The 21,885-nt window shown below is 39.0% G+C and overlaps 1 protein-coding gene across 5 annotated transcripts in view; it reads right to left on the bottom strand.

The window, feature by feature from the left end:
• Positions 1 to 21,885, bottom strand: part of LOC139943717 (uncharacterized) — a 129,490-nt gene that overhangs the window by 4,017 nt on the left and 103,588 nt on the right. For 4 of the 5 annotated variants that reach the window (XM_071940464.1, XM_071940465.1, XM_071940467.1 and 1 more), the window contains 11 exons: positions 20,135 to 20,191; positions 14,953 to 15,123; positions 14,142 to 14,287; positions 12,046 to 12,229; positions 10,620 to 10,813; positions 8,757 to 8,898; positions 7,047 to 7,135; positions 6,557 to 6,667; positions 5,507 to 5,608; positions 4,650 to 4,788; positions 451 to 4,230 (listed from right to left, as the gene is read on the bottom strand). In XM_071940464.1, the coding sequence (XP_071796565.1) occupies positions 451 to 4,230; positions 4,650 to 4,788; positions 5,507 to 5,608; positions 6,557 to 6,667; positions 7,047 to 7,135; positions 8,757 to 8,898; positions 10,620 to 10,813; positions 12,046 to 12,229; positions 14,142 to 14,287; positions 14,953 to 15,123; positions 20,135 to 20,191 (5,115 nt within the window). The remainder of the gene's footprint in view (positions 1 to 450; positions 4,231 to 4,649; positions 4,789 to 5,506; positions 5,609 to 6,556; positions 6,668 to 7,046; positions 7,136 to 8,756; positions 8,899 to 10,619; positions 10,814 to 12,045; positions 12,230 to 14,141; positions 14,288 to 14,952; positions 15,124 to 20,134; positions 20,192 to 21,885) is intronic. The other variant, XM_071940466.1, reaches the window with a different exon arrangement.

The raw sequence follows: 21,885 nt of genomic DNA, 5'->3' as shown, positions 1-21,885 counted from the left end.
CAAAGTTTGTTGTTGATCTCTTTCAAGAAAGTTATATTATTCCAATAAACTTGGGTTTTTGTTTTCATAACGTGTTGTGGCTAAGCAGTTAAGAGCACCCAACTCTGATCAGCAGAGTGTGGTTTTGAGTTCAGGCCATAGTTCCAGAGCACCCAACTCTGATCAGCAGAGTGTGGTTTTGAGTTCTGGCCATAGTTCCAGACCATAATTGCTTTGTCCTTAGGTGGTGACATTCGGCCATATGTCCCATGTACATGTACATGCACTAGGATCGATAGTGCACAAAAAACCACAGAACACTGACGAACTCCCAAACCCTGTGTTTATTGTTCATAATAGTAAGCACCCGTTTCCTCAGGCTTGCAAGTTGCAGTGATTAAGTTCAGGTATGAGACATCCTTGGTTTCATTACAAGAAATAATTAATAATAATACAATCCAATCAATTTACCTTCACCGAAACCTTGGGAATCCCTGTCTTTCTTCATAGCAGCTGATGTGTTGTCTTTTCTTCTCCTAATGAAATCTGCTTCTTGATCAGCTGCAGCGTTCTCCATACTCAAGGTTCTCCCAACAATCTCTGGATCGTTCAGGTCCTCACTGTACTTAGCTGGACTTAACTTCCCTGGCTGTTTCTTAATTGTATCAGTGTTTTCATTCTCAAAGCCAGTCAGTCCAGACTCCATGGTGTCACTACTGTCTGATTCTACAAGGTCTTCCTGACCTCCAAGTGTATCCATCATGTCCAGGTCTTGGGAGTAAAAATCAACATCATCTGCGCCATCTAGAGGTGGTGGTGCAACCAACGCCTTCTTCTTAGCAGGTGCTTTGACTGGACTCTTTCCTGTCCTTGATGGGGTTTTAACTGATTTCTCTGGTACCTTCACCGGAGCCTTAGATACTCTTGGATTAAGTTTGTTTTCATTTGGCTGAGGTTGTGATATTTGACTGATACTTTCTGGTGTTTTATCTGGGGACACTGGAGTCAAAGGACTTGGCTTCCTTTTGATTGTATCTGAGTTAGATTCCCATCCTTCTGAGACAACAGGTGTTCTTGTCTTCTTCCTGGATGAACCTGGTTTAGATTTCGGAGCAGTCTGAGGAGCAACTGCTTGCCTTGACTGTTGCTGAGGTACTTGTTGTACCGGGGGTGGAGGTGGAGGCAGATTGTTATAAGACAGAGGAGTGAAAGATGGTGCTGCAGTCTGCATTGAAGGAGGAGGAGGAGGAGGTAGACCCATCTCATCAGGAGGTGGAGGGAGGTCATAATCCTGACATGGTGGTGGTGGTAAGGGGAAGTCTTCATTTGGAGGAGGGGGTAGATCCTCAATAGAAGGAGGTGGTGGCATCATCTCCAATCTAGTAGGATTGCTGATCTGAGACGGTGCCTTTACACGTGGAACCTTAGGTGACACTTTAGGGGGTAGCATCTGCTGGGGGGAGGTTTTCTGTGAAGAATCTTTGAGTGGGGCAACTTCTGTGGAAGGTGCTTGAAGCTGGGGAACCTGGGGTGGAGGTAGAGGAACTTGAGGTGGTTGACTTTGAGGTTTGGGAACCTTGGGAGGGGGAACTTGAGGTGGCGGTACCTGCTTAGGAGCAACCTTTGGTGAAGGTGCCTTAGGTCCTTGTTCTTTGTAGCCACTAGATGTCACTGTGTTATTCGATGCTTCATTAGCATCTTGAGCACCGTGAGTTGACACAAGTCCAGGAAGGCTAATAGGTTTTTTATGGTTTCCACCAACATTTGGAACTGGTGTTCGAACAGGTGAACTCTGAGTTCTGAGTTTTTGAGGTGAGCCATTCGAAACTGGACAAGGTTCTGAAGTTGGTTGATTATTCTCAACATCTGCTTCAGGTTGTGGTTGAGCATTTTGGTCTGCCATTTCGGCCATTATAGTATCAAAGTCCACAGGGGCATTTTTGGCTACTGGTGACTGGTGGTACTCATCCATGTCTGTAAAGGACTTTGATCGTGGCCTAAAATCCTCTTCAAAGAAATTTGGATCTGGCTTCTTAGGTGGTCTCTTCAGTGTATGGTAAGTGATTGGCGTTGCGTTCTGATCCAAGAACTGCTTCTTAAGAGAGCGGAATGTGGCTTTGGTTTGTAACTTCTGGCCACTGACTTCTACCTCTTGGTTGCAATCAACTTGGTTCTGGTCCTCAGTCTGTCCTGGAATTCCATTCTCAAAATGGCGTGACTTTGGTCGCCAAATTCCCTCCAGGGGTTTTGAAAGAACAGGTTGAATGATCGGAGCACTCTCATCTGTTTCTTGAGACATTCTTCTCCAGAGTAGTTCCATATTACCTGCTCTGTCTGGTTTATTAGAGCTACTGTCAGTACTACCGCTGCCACCGCTTCCAGTGCTTCCAGTAGAAGGAGGTCTATGGGAGTTATTGTGGAAGCCTTCTCTCATGGGTACATCACTTTGAGCCACTCTGTTATGGATTTGTTTCTCCTGTGCAACATCTATACCAAGCTTAAAACCACCAGATGAGAGTCTCCGAGTTGTGTTTTGGAGCAGTTCAACGGAGGGTGGCCTGTTGGAGGACCTAGGCAGTGTCTGTGAGAGTTTCAATGTACCTCCAGATGATCGTCGATGGTTTTCACTCATTTCATTTAAAAAGACACTTTGCTCCTCCTCAGGTTGTCTTTGTGAAGAAGCGACATTGTACGGGATATTTGTGTTTGCCAGCTGGTTGGTCGCTGTTGTGGACTGTACAGTACTGTTTGTTACAACAGATGCAGAAGCTGATGAATGAAAAGTAGTTTCTAAAGTGCTTTGTGAGTTTGCTGGAGGGCCTGTCAACATGCTTAAAGCAATTGATTTCTGCATTTCAGCTATGAGTGCAGCATTTGGTTTAGTGACGGTGGGTTTTTGAGTGGTTGGTGGAGGGCTTGAGACTGAGGGTGTAGACGGTACTGGCTCCCTCGATCCCTGGGTATCTTGATTGGTCCATGATGGATTCTGTGGCATGTTAACTGGACTGGTTGGTACAGAAACACTTCGACTTGGTGTTCCATTTCCAGACACTGAGTTTGGTTGTTGCTGTAGTGGTTGCTGCTGTACAGGAGCAACTGGTTGGTTGCTGAGACCATAAGCATTATAACTCACAGTGGCTTGGGGTTGTAGTTCCTCATCAGGTTTGTTCACACCAAAGGAGCTATAACTCTGTTGGTTTGATGCGTTAGAGACAACACTCTGTACCTGAGGTACTGTGGGTGCAAGAGGGGGACCAAAGTTTGCAGAAAGACCTCCTGGAGGATTATCTCCATCCTGGGATGATGACCTGTTTAGAATTGGTGCTTTACGAGAAGATGATCGTTTAATCGTTGCAAACCCCTCAGGGAGCTCAACTTTCTTACTCATATTGCCAGCAGCCATTTCCTCTCTGAACTGTTTGAGTGATTTCTTTCTGCCAATTGTAGCTGTTTTTAATTGTTCCTCATCCATGGTCCTGACTGAGTTCGTCCTCTTTGGGGGAGCTGGTGGTTTAGCTCTTTTCATTTTTACAGACCCATCTCCAGAGCCACTTGATGCTATACTTGATCCACCTTCAACTGAGTTTCTTTTTGGTGTGCTACTCGCAGAATCACCATTGTTTCCTTGAGCGGCTAACACTCGCTCCAAGCTTTCAGAAGATTTTTTTTCCCTGGGCACAGCAGGAATCTTAAAAGTTCCCCCTGGCGTTGAAACAGGTTGTTGTTTAAACGTTGAGAAGGGTTGATAGTTGCTTGGTAATGTTGCAGTTTCTCCTTCTGGTGAAGCTTGGCGATGTTCAGGTTGTTTACCAGGAGCCACCTTTAAGTTAGTGACTGTAGGAACATAACTTGCTTCTCTAGATTCAGAAAGCTGCCTCAAATGAACTATCTTCTTAGGGTAGCCTTGCTCATGGGATCCATGAGACCCGCTTGATTTGTTACTCCCATTGCTACCTAAGCTCTCTTGACTACTCCGAAGTCCAGACTTCTTCTTGATGAGTGTATTTTCTGGTGATTGTAGTGGCGATGTCTGTTGTTCTAGTGTATTCAGCATCAAGGTGTTTGGATGATGAGAATGATGTTGATGATGATGATGATGATGATGGTAGACTCCATCATTAGATGAGTGAGGTGAGGTGCTATCATCACTTCCTGTACTACCAGCTTGTTGAGCCGAGGCCATGACCCTAGAAGCCTGCTTCTGAAGGTCTCGTAATCTCTTGATGGCAAGGCTGAACTTCTTCTGATGACCTGGAGTGGAATCAACCAAAATCAAGAAAATACGATCAATATGTGTAGACATAGATCAGCCCCATAAGTGGAATCAACCAAAATCAAAAGAACATGTTCAATATGTATTAATTTTGGTTTTTACCCACGCACCGATATGTGCATTAACATCTCTTACATCTCTTACAATCAATTTGTGTAAACACAGATCAGCCTGGTCAATTTAGAACTGGGTTTATGACAAACAAAATTTGTGAAAGCCTGTGGTTAGATAAAAATACAGAAATACTTTTTATTTTTTATTATTTTTTAGAGAACTTCATTTTCGTAGCTTTTCTTAAATAACTGCCAGCAAAAAGGCCAACTTTGCCTAAGAGGTATTTATTGCTGCATGACATTTACAACTCTAATAATAGTGTTGTTTATTTTGAGCAACTTACCAAGTTGATTGATACCAATCTCCTGTAGGTCTTCCCACGTTATCTCAGATACAGCCTCCATGGTGTTATAATTATTACTCATAAATGTGTTATGATATTGAAATAAGTCCAGTAGCTTCAGCCATGTCACTACATCATGCTGTTTGAAAAGGATGAAGGAAAAGACATAAGATAAGTTATGACAATGATAAAGTTAAGTGTTTTTAGGAAGAGGACACTCAATCATCTAGTTTCAAAACTAAGCTTTTAAAGGCACTGTACATGTTTGGTAATTGTCGAAGACCAATGTTCTCATTTGGTGTATCCCATCATAACCATCAAGTAACAAGCCTGTGAAAATTTGGGCTCAGTTGGTCATAGAAGTTGCAAGAAATGATGAAAGAAAAAACACCCTTGTTGGACGAATTTGGGTGCTTTCAGTACAGAAGTCTTTTAAAATTTTAGTGAGAAATTACCTCTTTCTCAAAAACTACGTTACTTCAGAGGGAGCCGTTTCTCACAATGTTTTATACTATCAACAGCTCTCCAATGCTCGTTACCAAGTCAGTTCTTAAGTTAATATTTGTTTTGAGTAATTACCAAACATGTACCTTCCCTTTAAATCAAAACTGGGGAAACTAAAATGAGATAGGGTCTTTGTTCTGCAATAATGGTCCAGTTTGATTAACCTTTTTAAATTACTTTTTTTTCCGTCCTGCAAGACCCATTGTTATTGCTGACAATTTTCTTCAAGAAGACAACATTCACACAACATGTCAGGCTGATTGAAATCTATGACAATAAAATAACCTCTTGTAACCATTGTCATCCAGGGATTCAATGAATATATACGTCAATTTAATAGTTCTAGAACTTACTGGTTTATAATTTGGAATCCCATCAGGTTCACTCATCTGTCCAATCATCGCAGATATTCTTTTTCTATGACCTGGCTTGGTTACTCCGATAGCAGTCAAATCCTATAAAGTAAGTAAACAGTTATACTTAACATCTAAGAATTCAAACTTTACTTCTAGCGCTTTCTCATTTACAAATTGTAGTTTGTAATTCTTGTTTCCAAAAATTTCCAAAAATATTTTGAAATTGTTTAGGCAGTATTCTACAGCTTTTATTGCTGAAAGTAGACAACAACATGAGTGTCAAAACATGGTAGTAATAAACAGTTACATTGGTTATGGGAATAGGCAGCGGATGGATCAACTTAAGGGATGCAATGTTTACTTTCAAATATCAAGTAATAACGAACCACAAGGGAAACTGACTGCTGGTTCCCAGGCTGTATTGTAAACCTGGGTTCGATCCCTGGCTATACAGCAGTTAACAGGTTAAGTGGCTCGTGATTGGTAACCCACTCAAACTCACTTCTTTGTTTAATCAATTCTTTTGTGGTTTTCGATTTGGTTTTTTGTAGCACTTTAAAACCACTGGAAAAGAACTTTACTAAATGCTGTTATTACTATTATTATTATTATCCTTAAAGACAGTGGACACTATTGTTAATTATCAAAGACCAGTCTTCTCACTTGGTGTTTCTCAACATATGCATAAAATAACCAACCTGTGAAAATTTGAGCTCAATCGGTCGTCGAAGTTGCGAGATAATAATGAAACAAAAAAAACGCCCTTGTCACACGAAGTTGTGTGCTTTCATATGCTTGATTTCGAGACCTCAAATTCTAAACTTGAGGTCTCAAAATCAAATTTGTGGAAAATTACTTCTTTCTCGAAAACTACAACACTTCAGAGGGAACCGTTTCTCACAATGTTTTATACCATCAAACTCTCCCCATTACTCATTACCAAGTAAGGTTTTATGCTAATAATTATTTTGAGTAATTACCAATAGTGTCCACTGCCTTTAACCACATTGCAAATAATAAAAGTGGTACTAATAATACTTGACATACCTCTGGAGTCATTCTGGCGATAGTTGGCATATCATAACCAGCTTTAGTAAAGTTGTTTGTGTATTCTGGCATCCGCTGGCGTCTTAACCATTCATAAATTCTATCAACATCCTAAAATAGAAGAAAAAATTATAGAAACAAATTAATAGAACATTTTAAAATATTCCTTTAAAAAAACTCACAAGGAGAAGATAAAACGTCATACTCTAGACTGTCAGTAAATTAGGTTTAAATACTTGGAAGGTGGAAGATTACATCAATTGTTGCATCAGGAATGATTAAAGTGCAAAACTAGCAACATTTGCTTCTTGCAATTACTTCAACATAACAGGAACAAAGTTGCCACAATCAGATGCACATTTCCAAATTGTTCATAAAAACATGGAAAGATCGGTTGGCAGCTCTGAAACAGGTTTGCTTTCTTTCTTGACATTGTGTTAATCCATTTATATAGTAGCATCTGTTATAGGAAAGCAGCAAAGAGACTCACCTTGCCGGGATAATGAGGTTGTATCTCAGACTGCCTCATCATATCCATTTTAACATCAGTTGCACCATCACTATGAGGTCGCTGGTGACCTGAAAATAACAAATCATAAACAACATCAGGTATGGACACTCATCATATGGATCAATCTGGTTACAATAGTTAGTAACCAGAACGTGTTTGGGGTGATGTAAGCAGTCATGACCTCTGAGTTTATTCTACATAATACAAGACATATTCAGGCCTTGAATTTCGTTCTTGAAAGGCCACAGAAATGCTCCTCTGGTAGGGGCACATCTATGAAGACAATGTAAATTTGTGTTGCAACTTTGCAAAGAGCACCACACTAAAAGCACAGTTTGATGTGGTTGTCAAAAGTTACTTTTTAGTTAAGCATACGGACCGGACAATGACTTACAGATCATTGAGCCATATTTATTATGAATAATGTTCTTTAGATTGAAGACATGCAATAATACAACCGGAGGGTTGAATAAACTCTCTATTTGAAAGAAAACAACTCAAAGAAAACAAGTTGTAAATAATGGACTGAGTAGATCTTATTGAAGGTTTGGAAACCACAACGGCCATGGTTGCCATGACTTTAATGATTCCTATGTTATGATAGATATACTACAAACATCTCTTTGTTACAGATGTTTCTTTGTCTCTTCATTTATTAAATCCATATCCATCATCATTTATTAAGGATTTCATATAATTCCTTGAGCCTTTCAGTTGAAATAACTCGTCTTTTAATGAAACAAAGAGCAGCAAAAACAAGCATTGCGTCTCCCTTCAAAGGAATCAAAATGCAAAGTTAAACAGTTTGAAACATGACTTGTGGATGTCAAGCACTTTACATGTCATCCAGGCCTCTAACAAACACTGTCTCACCCAGACACTTTTATAAATCCTTTTACAGCGTCAATGACTACTTGAGAATCTTCTAAATGTTTAAGTGCCTAAGGGCAATATCCATTAGGTCTGTGGCTTTTAGTTCAACTCAAGGCAAAGACACCTTTGGAATGATGCAAGTCTAGAAATATTCCTTAAAGATAAAGACGTAGGATTGGCGCTCATGAGGAAAACTCTTTCTTGTAACTGGTGCAGTTTTGATGAATAAATTAAAATAAGATAAGCAAGTGAAATCTTGAACTTCTATAATAGCTGATGTGCCACAAAGGAAATATATACCACAATAACGTAGCCAACTCTTATTTACCGCTTCTTTACCAAAGTTAACTGCAATTTAAAATAACATTTTCACTAGTGATTATGACAGTCTTAATATTTGATTTTCCACAAACAATTTTTCTGTCATTCCTTCCCAATTAAAACACAGCATAGATAATTTACTCCTATAATTTGTCTTGTCTGAGTCCTGTTACTTCTCAACACGAAAAAGGCTTCAAGTTAAGAGTCCGTTGCACTTTAATTTATGTGTCCTGTGCCCATAAAACAAGTTTGTGCCTTTTTATACATTCTGATTTGTTTTTAAATGACCTTGTTTTCTTTGATAGTTCTTGAAGGCCAAATGTTTAATTACTCTTATTTATTCCAAGAATCAAGATAAAATCCTCTGAACCCAACTATGTCGAGACATCTTGTGGATGACTCTAACATTCCTTTAAGATCCTTAAAACCTAACTATGTCAATACATCTTGCGGATGCCTCTACCACTTCTTTAAGATCCTGCACCTTATTCTCACCTGCTAATGCTCTAAAGGTATCCTTATCTCCCAAGACGTTTTCAAAGCTGTGAAACGGCTGAGAGTGTCCGAGTGGTTTGGAGTTAACATTCATGTGTATATTGGGAGCATTCCCAGGAGTCAGGATACCACCTCCGTAGTTCTACAAGGAGAAAAGTACAATCAACTTTGAACTTCATTGCTGTCACAATAATTACAATGAAGAGACAATAAAACATTTTATCTTCAAGTACGCGCTAATCATCCAATCACATTCACAGAATGGAGTGGTGATATAAACCTATTGCACGGCTAAAATCACTACCTGCGTCTTGTGTGTTCTGTCACGCGCCAAGTTTGCTTGAAGATAAATACGTTATCACACGCGCACTCGTGGAAATACGGAAAAGATAGCGCATCTGCGTCCCCATATCCAACGAGGCCGTGGGCCTCGTTGGATATGGGTCGCAGAAGCGCTATATTTTTCCGTATTTCACTCGCGCTTGTGTGATAACTTATATTATAGTTTGTGACCTGCAGATGTAGGGAAAGATCATGTACATGTTTAACATCATTCAATAACCTGTTTTGGGCATTTGACTAGAACCCTCAAAAAACATTTTACCCTTAATTGTATTCTCTCAAAATGGTGATTTTTCATTTAAAATAACCAGCAGTAAATATCCTGAATAATTTGAAGCAGACTGAGCGTTTGAAACTTACTCTACAACAAAAAAATAAGTTGACCACGTGTGATATAGAGCTTTTACCATGGTCCAGTGCGTATACTGAAGGACTTGCAATCACAAGGTTGTGGGTCAAAACCCTACCAAGCTTTGATTTGACAAGACCGAGTGTTATCGTCAAGTTAATGAATCACAGTTTCTTGATTGGTGCAATTCATAATATTGGATTTTAAACCAATGTTTCTATGAGAGAGATTCGCTTTTGCTAGTGTGGTGCTTATATCCCCTTCAATCTGTTCAAGCTGCCCTGGATCGGCCTGGATGGCAGAAACGAATTTCTAACATTGGACAAGCCCGTGGTCACAACGTCCCGATTCGAGTTTGTATTGAGAATGTTCTGGTTGAGTCTGCAATAATTGCTAACCCTTTTTTCCGTGCTTACAGTGGATGAGCTTACAGAAAGACCTGTGTATTGTGAATGTTCTGGTTGAGTCTGCAATAATTGCTAACCCTTTTTTCCATGCTTACAGTGGATGAGGTTACAGAAACACCTGTGTATTGTGAATGTTCTGGTTGAGTCTGCAATAATTGCTAACCCTTTTGTCCATGCTTACAGTGGATGAGCTTACAGAAAGACCTGTGTATTGTGAATGTTCTGGTTGAGTCTGCAATAATTGCTAACCCTTTTTTCCATGCTTACAGTGGATGAGCTTACAGAAACACCTGTGTATTGTGAATGTTCTGGTTGAGTCTGCAATAATTGCTAACCCTTTTTTCCATGCTTACAGTGGATGATCTTACAGAAACACCTGTGTATTATGAATGTTCTGGTTGAGTCTGCAATAATTGCTAACCCTTTTGTCCATGCTTACAGTGGATGAGCTTACAGAAACACCTGTGTATTGTGAATGTTCTGGTTGAGTCTGCAATAATTGCTAACCCTTTTGTCCATGCTTACAGTGGATGAGCTTACAGAAAGACCTGTGTATTGTGAATGTTTTGGTTGAGTCTGCAATAATTGCTAACCCTTTTTTCCATGCTTTCAGTGGCTGATCTTACAGAAAGACCTGTGTATTGTGAATGTTTTGGTTGAGCCTGCAATAATTGCTAACCCTTTTTTCCATGCTTTCAGTGGCTGATCTTACAGAAAGACCTGTGTATTGTGAATGTTTTGGTTGAGCCTGCAATAATTGCTAACCCTTTTTTCCATGCTTTCAGTGGATGAGCTTACATCTATGCCGCTCTCTTCTCCACTGTTGTCTAAGTACACCTTGCCACTTCCACCTCGTTTCATCCACACTCCGTTCTCTAGTTGATGACTTAGATCTTGCTGTAAACGGCGTGGTGACATGGGATGCTGAGGTGACATTGGTTGATGATAAACTGGTTCATCTGTACAGAAGACAATGGGAAATCAAAGTAGGTTATTGTGCTAAATGTACTCATTAACTTGAAGAGAAGTATCTTTCATAAAGAAAGATTTATAACAACTGATAGATATTAGTTCAGTGCTAAGAAATAGAACACATGAAACATTAAGTTCAAGTTCAATTGTCATTTGCCCTCTTGTGTCTTCTGTACACACCCTCTAAACCAGCACATGACATAAACAATATATAACAACTTTATATATTCCACTGGACCATTTAATTGCAATTTTTTTTTTACAAAATCAAAAAAAAAAACATCTCTAGTTGTATGTGAAATACAAAAATAAACCTATATTGGAAAGGTACAATTTACTACACAGCTCAAGTGGCAGTGAAAAGAATTGCCTCAAGGCAGATACAAACAAGCAACTACATTGACAACATTCTCCGAAGATCATGTTCTACCTCTAAGGTTCATGGACTATAACAGAACAAGCTCAACAAGGAAGCTCAATTTATAGGAGTTATTATCTAAAGACGATTCTACCTGGCTTAGTGTAATATATAGTAGTGTTTATAGATAGCAGAGTGCACCAGACTTGCCAGTTAAATCCACTGTTTCTATTATGGAAATGTTCAGAATTGAATAAGGGAATCAATGTGTGGTGAAGAGGTTTTCAACTAGTGGTTTAAACCTAACAAGGCCTGGTTCTTGATAATTTTACCGAGATGAAGTCGAGGTAAATTACCAATAACCAGGCCTCGGCGGGTTTTAAACCACTAGTTGAAAACCGATTCAACACACTTTGATTCCCATTCATAAATACCTTTTCGGTCAAAAAACATCAAAAAATAAATGCAAAAATTATAATTGTTCAATGATTTCTTTCAACACAACATCCCTCCAGCTATGAAATGGTAAGGCCCTCATTAACAACTCCTTATAAGGAGATTGCTGTGCGCGTATCGCGTAATGTGGCACAACTGTTCCAGCTGTTGCTCTCAACCAACAGGAATGAAGAAACTGTCCCACTCACAACTGGTCATAAACACTGGTCATTATCAAAAGTTTAAACACCCCCACGTGACACGCTCTCCACCAATAGGAATAGCGAAACTGTTTGAGGTATTTATGAACAACATTTTTTAGTATCTGCTGTCCCCAAGAGGCTGAGAGTCTGTAATGAATAATTATCTGAGTCTGTATCAGGAATAATTATCTGCTATATCTAACACTGTTTGAGAGTCACGTACTGTTCGGTGATGGTATATTATGATGTGGACTGCCACTCATTCCTCTAGATGGACTACCAACTAAACTCCCATCAGGGTATTGATGGCCCGACATCTCAGAACTATTCCTAGCTGGTGAGGAGGATTGTGGGTAGTAACCATGGTGACCAGGTTGTTGGTAGATGTCAGGAGGTGCTGCAGGAAACTACACAAAGATAAGAAAATTATTGATGATTGTTATATTACTATAAAAAATTCATTCCCTTCATTTCAACTGTTTTTAGAATCATTTATCACCATTGTGTCCAATGAAATATAAAGATTGATGGTAGTAAGTTGTGATTAGCCGCTCTTTTTTATATATTAATTCCTAGTGGAGATGGGCATACTCAGGCTGAATCATTATGTATTCAATTACTCTATGGCAATGACCCTGTATAAGCACCATAGCCTCTAAGTCACAACTCATGAAGAAAAGCACATAAACAAAAGGGCTGAGTTAATAGTCACTTTAATCACAAAGTGCATTCAAGTTGTTTATACTTTGCCAACTTTCAGACAAGCATTTCATGACCACCCTCTCCACATTCTCAAATTGCCTCCAACCACCCTTCCCCATGACCCACCTCAAGTAGCCAACCACCCTTCCCCATGACCCATCTCAAATAGCCAACCACCCTTCCCCATGACCCATCTCAAGTAGCCAACCACCCTTCCCCAAGACCCATCTCAAATAGCCAACCACCCTTCCCCATGACCCATCTCAAGTAGCCAACCACCCTTCCCCATGACCCATCTCAAATAGCCAACCACCCTTCCCCAAGACCCATCTCAAATAGCCAACCACCCTTCCCCATGACCCATCTCAAGTAGCCAACCACCCTTCCCCATGACCCATCTCAAATAGCCAACCACCCTTCCCCAAGACCCATCTCAAATAGCCAACCACCCTTCCCCATCTCAAATAGCCAACCATCCTTCCTTATGACCCATCTCAAATAGCCAACCACCCTTCCCCATGACCCATCTCAAGTAGCCAACCACCCTTCCCCATGACCCATCTCAAATAGCCAACCACCCTTCCCCATGACCCATCTCAAATAGCCAACCATCCTTCCCCATGACCCATCTCAAATAGCCAACCACCCTTCCCCATGACCCATCTCAAACAGCCAACCACCCTTCCCCATGACCCATCTCAAATAGCCAACCACCCTTCCCCAAGACCCATCTCAAATAGCCAACCATCCTTCCCCATGACCCATCTCAAATAGCCAAACCACCATACCCCAATGACCCGTCCCATTTGCTATTTGAAATAACATCAGTAATCAAGTTTCCTTGACTGTGTAAAGAATGAAACATTCTCTTGATAGTTACTGCTCTCTAAATCAAATTGTCCATTTAGTTGTAGAATACGTCCCTCCTGACTCATCTTTTTCCTTTTGCTATATTGTCCATGGGTCTCCTACCCAGGTCTTGTAGAGGTATGTATAGGCGACAGTAATTTAAGTAGAAGAGTCTACACTTTAACTGCATTGTCTTTTTTGCATGGGTGTCCCATAGGGTATTTAGATAATCATGGGGAAGGGAAGGGGACAGGGAGGAGGGATTGGGTCCACAACAATTCATATGACCTCTGTGGGTAATGAAGTTTTAATTTTTCACAGTCGAATTGAAACTCAGGGGAAAATGTGTCCCGCTTTCCAACTGGTCTGCTCTAGGCTTCTGTAAGCGATGCTCCTTTTGGTTATGGTAAACAGAGCCCTGAAATTGGGCCCTGGTCTGCTCTTGGCTTTCTAACTGTTCTGCTCCTGCCCATCCTCTAGCAGTGTTTCTCCCCATCATCATGATCATTGAAGTGAAAGGACAATAGGGTTCATGTTAACAATGTTCATATTGTAATATTCTGTTCAAGTTGAAGAAGGTTGCAAGGGAAACTTAGAACACTCTTATAATCAAATTGTGAAGTCTCTTGGCTAGTGTCTTTAACAGGCTGTCCATACAAAAGGGGAAGGTTTGAGGCAGGGGTGGGGAGAGACAACGAGCGACGGCTTGTTTCAAGAATACCAAGACTCTAAGGTAATCAATATGACTGTATCTCATTGTTGACTTACCGGTCTATCCTCAGGTATCCCATAAGGTATGGAGCCATTCATGGGTTGAGGAGGAGGGGGAGGTGGGGGTGAAAGATTTGCATTACTGCCGGCTGGATGGTAGTAATTAGGTTTCAATGGCTGACTGTGCATCTGATCTAAACTCTCTGTAGAGACAAACAAAATAATGATAGAGAAACAAATCTAACAAAGAAAGCAAAGTCTAGAACACAAACAAGTAATCCTTCTAATATTCAGTGTGTTCTATAAAACCCACTGGTGTCATCACAACCAAATTAGATGTTAGCAAAACACATCCAGCCTTAGGAGAAATAAGCATGATTTATTAGTTTGAGAATAAACACACACCATTCCGACTAAATTTAGCCATTACCATACAATGTTACATTACTCATCACCAAGAATGAAATACTGAGTGAAATCGCAACATGATGTACAACACTATTTCATGCTAGTTTAACTCCTGAATGAGCCATGTTACAAAAACAATCTTATATTTTGTGAACAAATAAACAAAAACTAAGTCTTGATTGCAAAGGATCACAAAAAGTTCTGCTAGCCACATTTCAAAAGAGGGCGCTGTAAACCCACCATCATGATATCAAATAGCCATCCAATTAAATTGACTGAGAAGCAATCTATCATGTTTGCCAAGCTCACATCATCAATGAAATGCATGCTGGCAATGGTACTAAACATAACCAAACATACATTATAGGTTGTCCAACTGTTTAGTAAAATGACCAACAAGAACCCAATAAAAAAGCAAGGATACCAATATTTGAATGGGTTAGCAATCCCTTATTCTCACCTCTATTACTAGACCAATTACCAGAAGAACTAGCAGATGTAGTAGAGTCTGCTGAGAATCTATTAGTAGCATCTACAAGAACGTTACTTGAAGGAGGTGTAACACTGCCTGGCATACTTGATAAAGGGGTACTGGAGTAAGAGTAGTACTGGCTAGTAGGGACGGAGGAGCCTGGATTCAAAAGAAAAGTATCAAGTAGTCAGACGGAACAATTGTGGTTACAACTTGTAGAGTTATAATGTAGATTATACATACAAAGCACATGGTTGTACAAGCTTTCTGAGAAACATTTTATATGTTTGATTAAATGTACACCCCATTTGAAAGGATTATTTATCAAAATATCCCTGCCACACAACTTGCAACATTTATCAAAACATGACACATAAATTATTCAATTTATTTGTTCCCATACGCTACTGAATACAAATGAATGACATGTACTCAGGTTGAACAAACCAATGCATTCAATATTCCTTTGGTACATTCTCTAGGAACCTTCAATCTACAATAGCTATCTCTCTATCAATGAATGGATGGTAGTGACTCAAACACAATGTTGATAATTAATTTAATGAGGTAGTTAGGACTACAAAGACAGCTGTGTCCACAGGAAATAACAAGACTTACAGGCACCTGTAAGACAATGGCTTGTGTAATTACTAATTAGTCTAACGAGATAGCATAGTCCAAGATGTGTTCTGCCATTTACTCAAAGCTAATGTAGGATCTAGTTTAGGAGCGATATTTGAAATGCTCAAAATTAAATTTCTTCAAATAATGTCAAATCTTCAAAATATTAATAAGGGAACGAATGAGTGGTGACGAGTTCTTAAATGGCTGTTTTAAACCAGCAGGATCGTGGCCATAGTGACATGACACACTCTCAACCAATAGGAATAGCAAACCTATCTGGGGTATTTATGAATATTGATTAATATTAACAAAGCTGCAGACAAGAAGTTGGCTTTACATGTAGTATAAACTCCTTCCTCCCTCCCCCCTTCCCTTTGTGTAGTAAACCACACCCAGGTAGTACTAGTTAGCCAATAATGAGGCTTGTAGTTGGTACAAATGATTTATTAGATGTACGTACTGTACCACCATTGTAATAACCTCCTGGTCATTGAGGTACCGGCAACCAATAATCAAACTCATTATGATGTCATGTTGAAATCTTAAATTGGTCATCGTGATTGGTCATCATTGGTAAGGCTGTATTTTCACACTCAATATGATGTAATGTAGAAATTCTTAATTAGTCAGTCACCATGAGGTAGCCTGTATTCAAATAAGTCCGCCATTAACCCCCCCCCCCCCATTGAATCCATCGGGTATTTGTTATGATGCTCTATGTTTATTACATCTCCCTCATGACAGTCAGATATTATTGTCTACAAGATGAGAGCACTATAAGTGTGAATGTTTCTTAAGTGAAAACAACTTTGACATCAAGTGACAAATAAATAGTACATGATGTGCCATCATTTTAAATTCTTATCTTACCTCTTCACAGACCAAAAATTTCTGTATTATCATACAAATTGTATTTTCATATCGCAATACAACTAGGGATCTTTTTTCTGATGGTGTGACATTTTTTTTCAAATAAAAAGGCTGAGTGGAAATTGTAAAACAAACTCCCCTTGCCATTTTAGAAATGGTAGATACATTTATGTATGTCCATTTATGTATGACATAAGCGTGTTGTCAATGCCTAACATGTCTCATGACCTTTTATCCTGAATAATGTGATACTGTTGAATGATGAGCCAATTGCAAGCCACAATATCCTGAATAATGTGATAATGTTGAATGATGAGCCAATTGCAAGCCACAATGGGTGTTTGCGTCTAGCCACTTGTAGCTTTTACATTTCATCAAGAAGGTTAACAATGACACAAACTACCTCTACTGCTTACTGCATTGTAAAGTTAACCAAGTCCATGGTGTGTTTTCATCCGATGCACAGTAACAGTTTCCAACTATAGGAGCTCTTTAATAGGCTTCAATAATGTCGGGAAATGTCATTTTGGTTGCTACGCGTTCCATGCAAAGGTTGATAACTGAAGCATGAAGGAACGTTTTCAGGTAATCAGGCAAATGCACAGAAAAGACGTCTGAAAGCTCCAACCTCCAATGTACATGTAATGTGTTTAAAGCTAAAGTGCAGTGCTGGGTTTCTACAGCAGTACATGAATTCCTATCTTTTAGCTTCCTAGAAACACCAGGGGTCAAAATTGCCACTAGCCCGCTAGCCCTGGACTACCAGATTTACACCTGGGCTACTCATTTTTCCAGTTAGATATCCCGACGGGCTAGCGGAAGAATAATGCAAAAATCATCATCACAAACAATTATGAACTGTGATATGGTGTATTGTAAAGTTTGTGCTGTGACTTACGACATAATGCATTTCAAAATCTCATAAGGCCTACTAAAAACCTTTGTTACCAACCCAGCGACTACCATGAAAATACACTTAATTTCAAGCCCACAACACCAACGGATAAATAACATACACGTACAAATAACTTATAAATTGTCAACTTAAACAGTTGGTCCATGCTGTTAACATTAATATTTTCCTTTTTAAGCAGTCTGATAACTTTGATATTTTGTATTTTATATTTCTTGTTCAATGTTCGATGTTGTTTTAGGATCCAATGCTGTTTTATATACACACCTCATTTTGGACGATAAATTCGTGGCATTTATCAGTAAGACAAGTTCATTGATGTAGAAACTTGGTAACGAGGGATGCATGAATGAACTAGAAGCCACCAAGCTTAATGGATCAACCATGTGATAAGAATGGACCCCAATAACCGGCTTCATCCGATTCGCATCACATACACCAAGGCCCTTGCGACAAGTGTGTTCACAAGAAGTGCCCTCTAGGAACACGGCACAAAGACGTCATCGAGAAGACAAACATGAAGATGGTGATAGAGTGAGAGAATGTGTGCTGGAGGGATCGCTGCATGTCAACCAAGACAATAAGGTTAAAAACAGACATCTCCACAAGGGAGTCTAAGAAAAGAGCGTAGATTGCTGATAAATGAAGATGAAGCCAAGAGTAATAGCTGATAGAAAACAACCCTCCATCTTCATGAAAGTCCAGGATGTCTTAAAATAGGAACCTAGAATGAACTGATAACATTCTATGATCAGAGAAACCATGAATGTGACAGAGACTCTTGTTGACGACTGTGAACACTAACATGAAAGTGCTGTGTATTATTATACAATCATTTATTCTGTATTTAGTTTGCTTGAATAGAAAGAGAAGTCACTGGAATTAAACAAGTACTTTTGTTTATCATTACCAAAGCTGACTACACAAACACGAGGCCCACTCTGTACAAAAGATATTGTTTAGTTTATTCACAACACGACTGCAAATCTTCAACTGCTTAATCAGCAAAAACCCGGTCATAAACAAGTTTTAATGTCAGATACTTTGGATCTCGTCTATTCTACTTAACTTCAAATTTATGGATATTTACAATAAAGCTCATAAATCTAGAGATCTATTTCTTTAATATTATAAATGTTTAGATTAAGGAGTTCTGCACTAAGCATTTATAAACTATAATCTGCAGCTCTGGACAATCTGTTGTTGTTTTTATGGTCATGATTCACGTTGAGTTTGTTCATCAGAATGATGATCATCATGAGTAACATGTAAAGTTTAAGTCTTCATGAACTATGAAAGATGCAGTATGTTGGGAAAGGGTTGGTTAGACACGCTGTGTTTTAATAATGTTATTGTAACGATTGTTTGACATACTCTGCAACAAGAATGTTTACTTGTGTTTTCATTAATCTTAGGATCTGAGAACGAATTGTATTTATGGATGTCATGATTAATTTGTTTCTCAATGTTTTTATTTTTTCATTTTAATTTTTTTCCTCGTTTTTGTTTTATTTTTTATTTTTATTTTTTACTTCGGACTCTTTAGCTAGAAGAAGACTCCTACAGATATTTTGATATTATGTTGAGGCCTTCATTTCGAAATGGATTAAAATAATCTGAGGCTCAAACTTCTCTTCACCTTTCACTCAAAGAAATTTATCTGCAATATTTTTAAGCTAGAAGCTCCATGAATTCCGGCCAATGTTTTTGCTTGAGTTTTTCCATTATTTATCTGGAATTTTATTTGCCCTTTGAGAATAAAACATGATGTTTATGACTAGTAAAATTGGGGTTAATCATTCGGGCAAGGCCTCGTGTCTCTTCACTCTATTCAGCATCTTGCATTGCCTGCCCTATGTAACCCTCTTCAAACATTTATAACTTACAAATTAGAAACACCGATTTCAATTCTAGCTTCAGTAGAAATAGCCAGAAGTTATTTTGACTTGGTACTGCTCGTCCGGCATGAATAGATATCACGTGGCATTAATATATTTTTTGTGGCCAAAGGGTTCCTGATAGAGTTTCAATCAAGCTAGGGGTTAGTATACCACACACAGGCAGTACAGACCCACAACCAGAAATCTGATTTCAATACTAAGAAATATTGTAAGGTCAGATATATAAATGTAGCTGCAGTACGCAGATGGCATTGCAATCAGGGTAATTATTCTGTCTGTATATGACTACTTGAGGGAACAATATCTTGAGGGAGATGAAGGATCTTGAGTGATGATATTAAATGCTAGATTCTTAGACTGAATTGCCATGGAGGCAGTGCATGCTGTGAAACTGATTCATTTGAGGGGTATTTTTCATAATTTGTTTACTCTTGTGGTGTGTAGTTTTAATTATTGGCTGGTCCATTTTGATTGTTTCATATTTTAATTCATTTTTGAATGCCTTTAAAATTATTTCCTACTTTTTTTTTTTTTGTGGTTATAATTTGTACAGCGCTGTAGGGTCCAGCCATGGATGTGAGGCACTTTATAGACATACTTTATTATTATTATCTATTAAATATATTCACATCTTCTCCCACCTCTTTTATTTTTGCTATAAAACAAAATTGATTATTATAAAGATCCTTACAGAGAATCCATTTTTCAAACTCTGACAAATGAAAAGCTTAAACAATAAAAACAACAACACCAGCGACGCGACGACGACGACGACAACAAACAGGTAACACAGACTGACACTTGTACTTTTATAAACACAAGAGGCTCCCAAGTGACATGTAAAGAGAAATAACTAAGTTACCTGTACTTGTGGGTGACGTGCTTGCATAACTGAACGTACTCTGTTGACTTAATGAACCTACAGCGGGAAAACAAAGATAAATGGAGAGAGGGAAACCCATTAGAACAAAGAATAATCCAAAGTCAAGTGTGTCTGGAGTAACCAGGGGGTGACGTGTGATGTCAGACCCCCATGAAAGGTGAAGATAGACATCTGTGGAGAGATAAATTAGGAATTTAAATCACACACACACTTTGGAACATACTTCAATTTCCATATTTGGTCATTTTGAGTCATTGAAAAGATGTTTACGTGCCTATAGACACATGAACAAAGGAAATATTATACCAAACTTGTGTTAGTTTGAGCTAATATTTCACAGACAAATGATGTAGATGTAATGCATTACTGCACACTGTATGCATTGTACATATGTCTCCTATATGCTATGATATTGTAACTTTATACCAAGTCACAATATTAGTTCATCTATAGTGTACCTACCTAACCTGATATTTAACTGTACACTATAATTATCTGTTGATTTATACACAACACATTTTCAATCTGAAGAAACAGACTGACAAACAGAAATGAAAATTAAATTAAAAACTAAGCTATTGAGTAACTTCTGATGCCCATACTTGACCTTTATTAAGTCTGTAATGGATTAAAGACAATGTATGTTTAAACAGCAAGTGTTCCTGCTAGACTCAATTAATCTGACAATGCAATTACATACAAGAAGTGAATTATTAGAGGATCCATCAACCACCATATGAATATATCATAGAATCAAAAATGGGAACTTGAACTTCTGTACTTGTATTTACTAGTCAATGGACAAATATGTCACTGCAAATATGAAAGGCTGGTCCTTCCCCAACACCCCCACCCCCACAGACCTTCTACTAGGCTAGTGTAGCACCCCACCCCCACAGACCTTCTACTAGGCTAGTGTAGCACCCCACCCCCACAGACCTTCTACTAGGCTAGTGTAGCACCCCACCCCCACAGACCTTCTACTAGGCTAGTGTAGCACCCCACCCCCACAGACCTTCTACTAGGCTAGTGTAGCACCCCACCCCCACAGACCTTCTACTAGGCTTGTGTAGCACCCCACCCCCACAGACCTTCTACTAGGCTAGTGTAGCAGTGCATGTTCATGTACACGTAGTGCATGTTCATGGACACGTAGTACATGGGTTTTATCTGTTTGTTCAGCTGATATTATGTGAAGTCCAAGGTACTGTGGACTTTGATTCTAAGCACTTTTTGGCGAGAGGCAGTTGGGCCAGGAAATACGGTAAGAAACATAGTCATAAAATCACAGTGGGAGGATTTTTGTCTTCTTCTGAAACTTCTCATCAAAAATGGTCCAGACACTACAAAAATATACTTTTTTAGGAGGAAGGGGCTTGTGAAGCAGCTAAAAATAAGGGATGGGCAGTTTCAGAATGGAAAATATGCTCAATTTCTTTTGCCACAAATAATTGTTTTTACTTTCAGAGTTGAGTAGAGTGCATGCTCTGTACCTTTAACCCCCCAAAAAACAAAAACTAAAAAAACCCAAATCAGCCATCCTCAATGTTTTGCTCAGAACCACAGCCCACCATATTCATGAGAAAGAAATCCCCTAAAGACCACCTCAGACTAGACATTATTAAGATTGAGAAGCAGGTTAGTTATAGCTAGAAGACATTCCACAAAATGAAATTACTTTTGTATGTTGACATTTCTGGATAATGAGTCAATTCAAGCATCAAATGAAA

The sequence above is a fragment of the Asterias amurensis genome, chromosome 11, assembly GCF_032118995.1.
Source record: "Asterias amurensis chromosome 11, ASM3211899v1".
NCBI lineage: Eukaryota > Metazoa > Echinodermata > Asteroidea > Forcipulatida > Asteriidae > Asterias > Asterias amurensis.
This window is presented reverse-complemented; position numbering and strand designations above follow the sequence as displayed.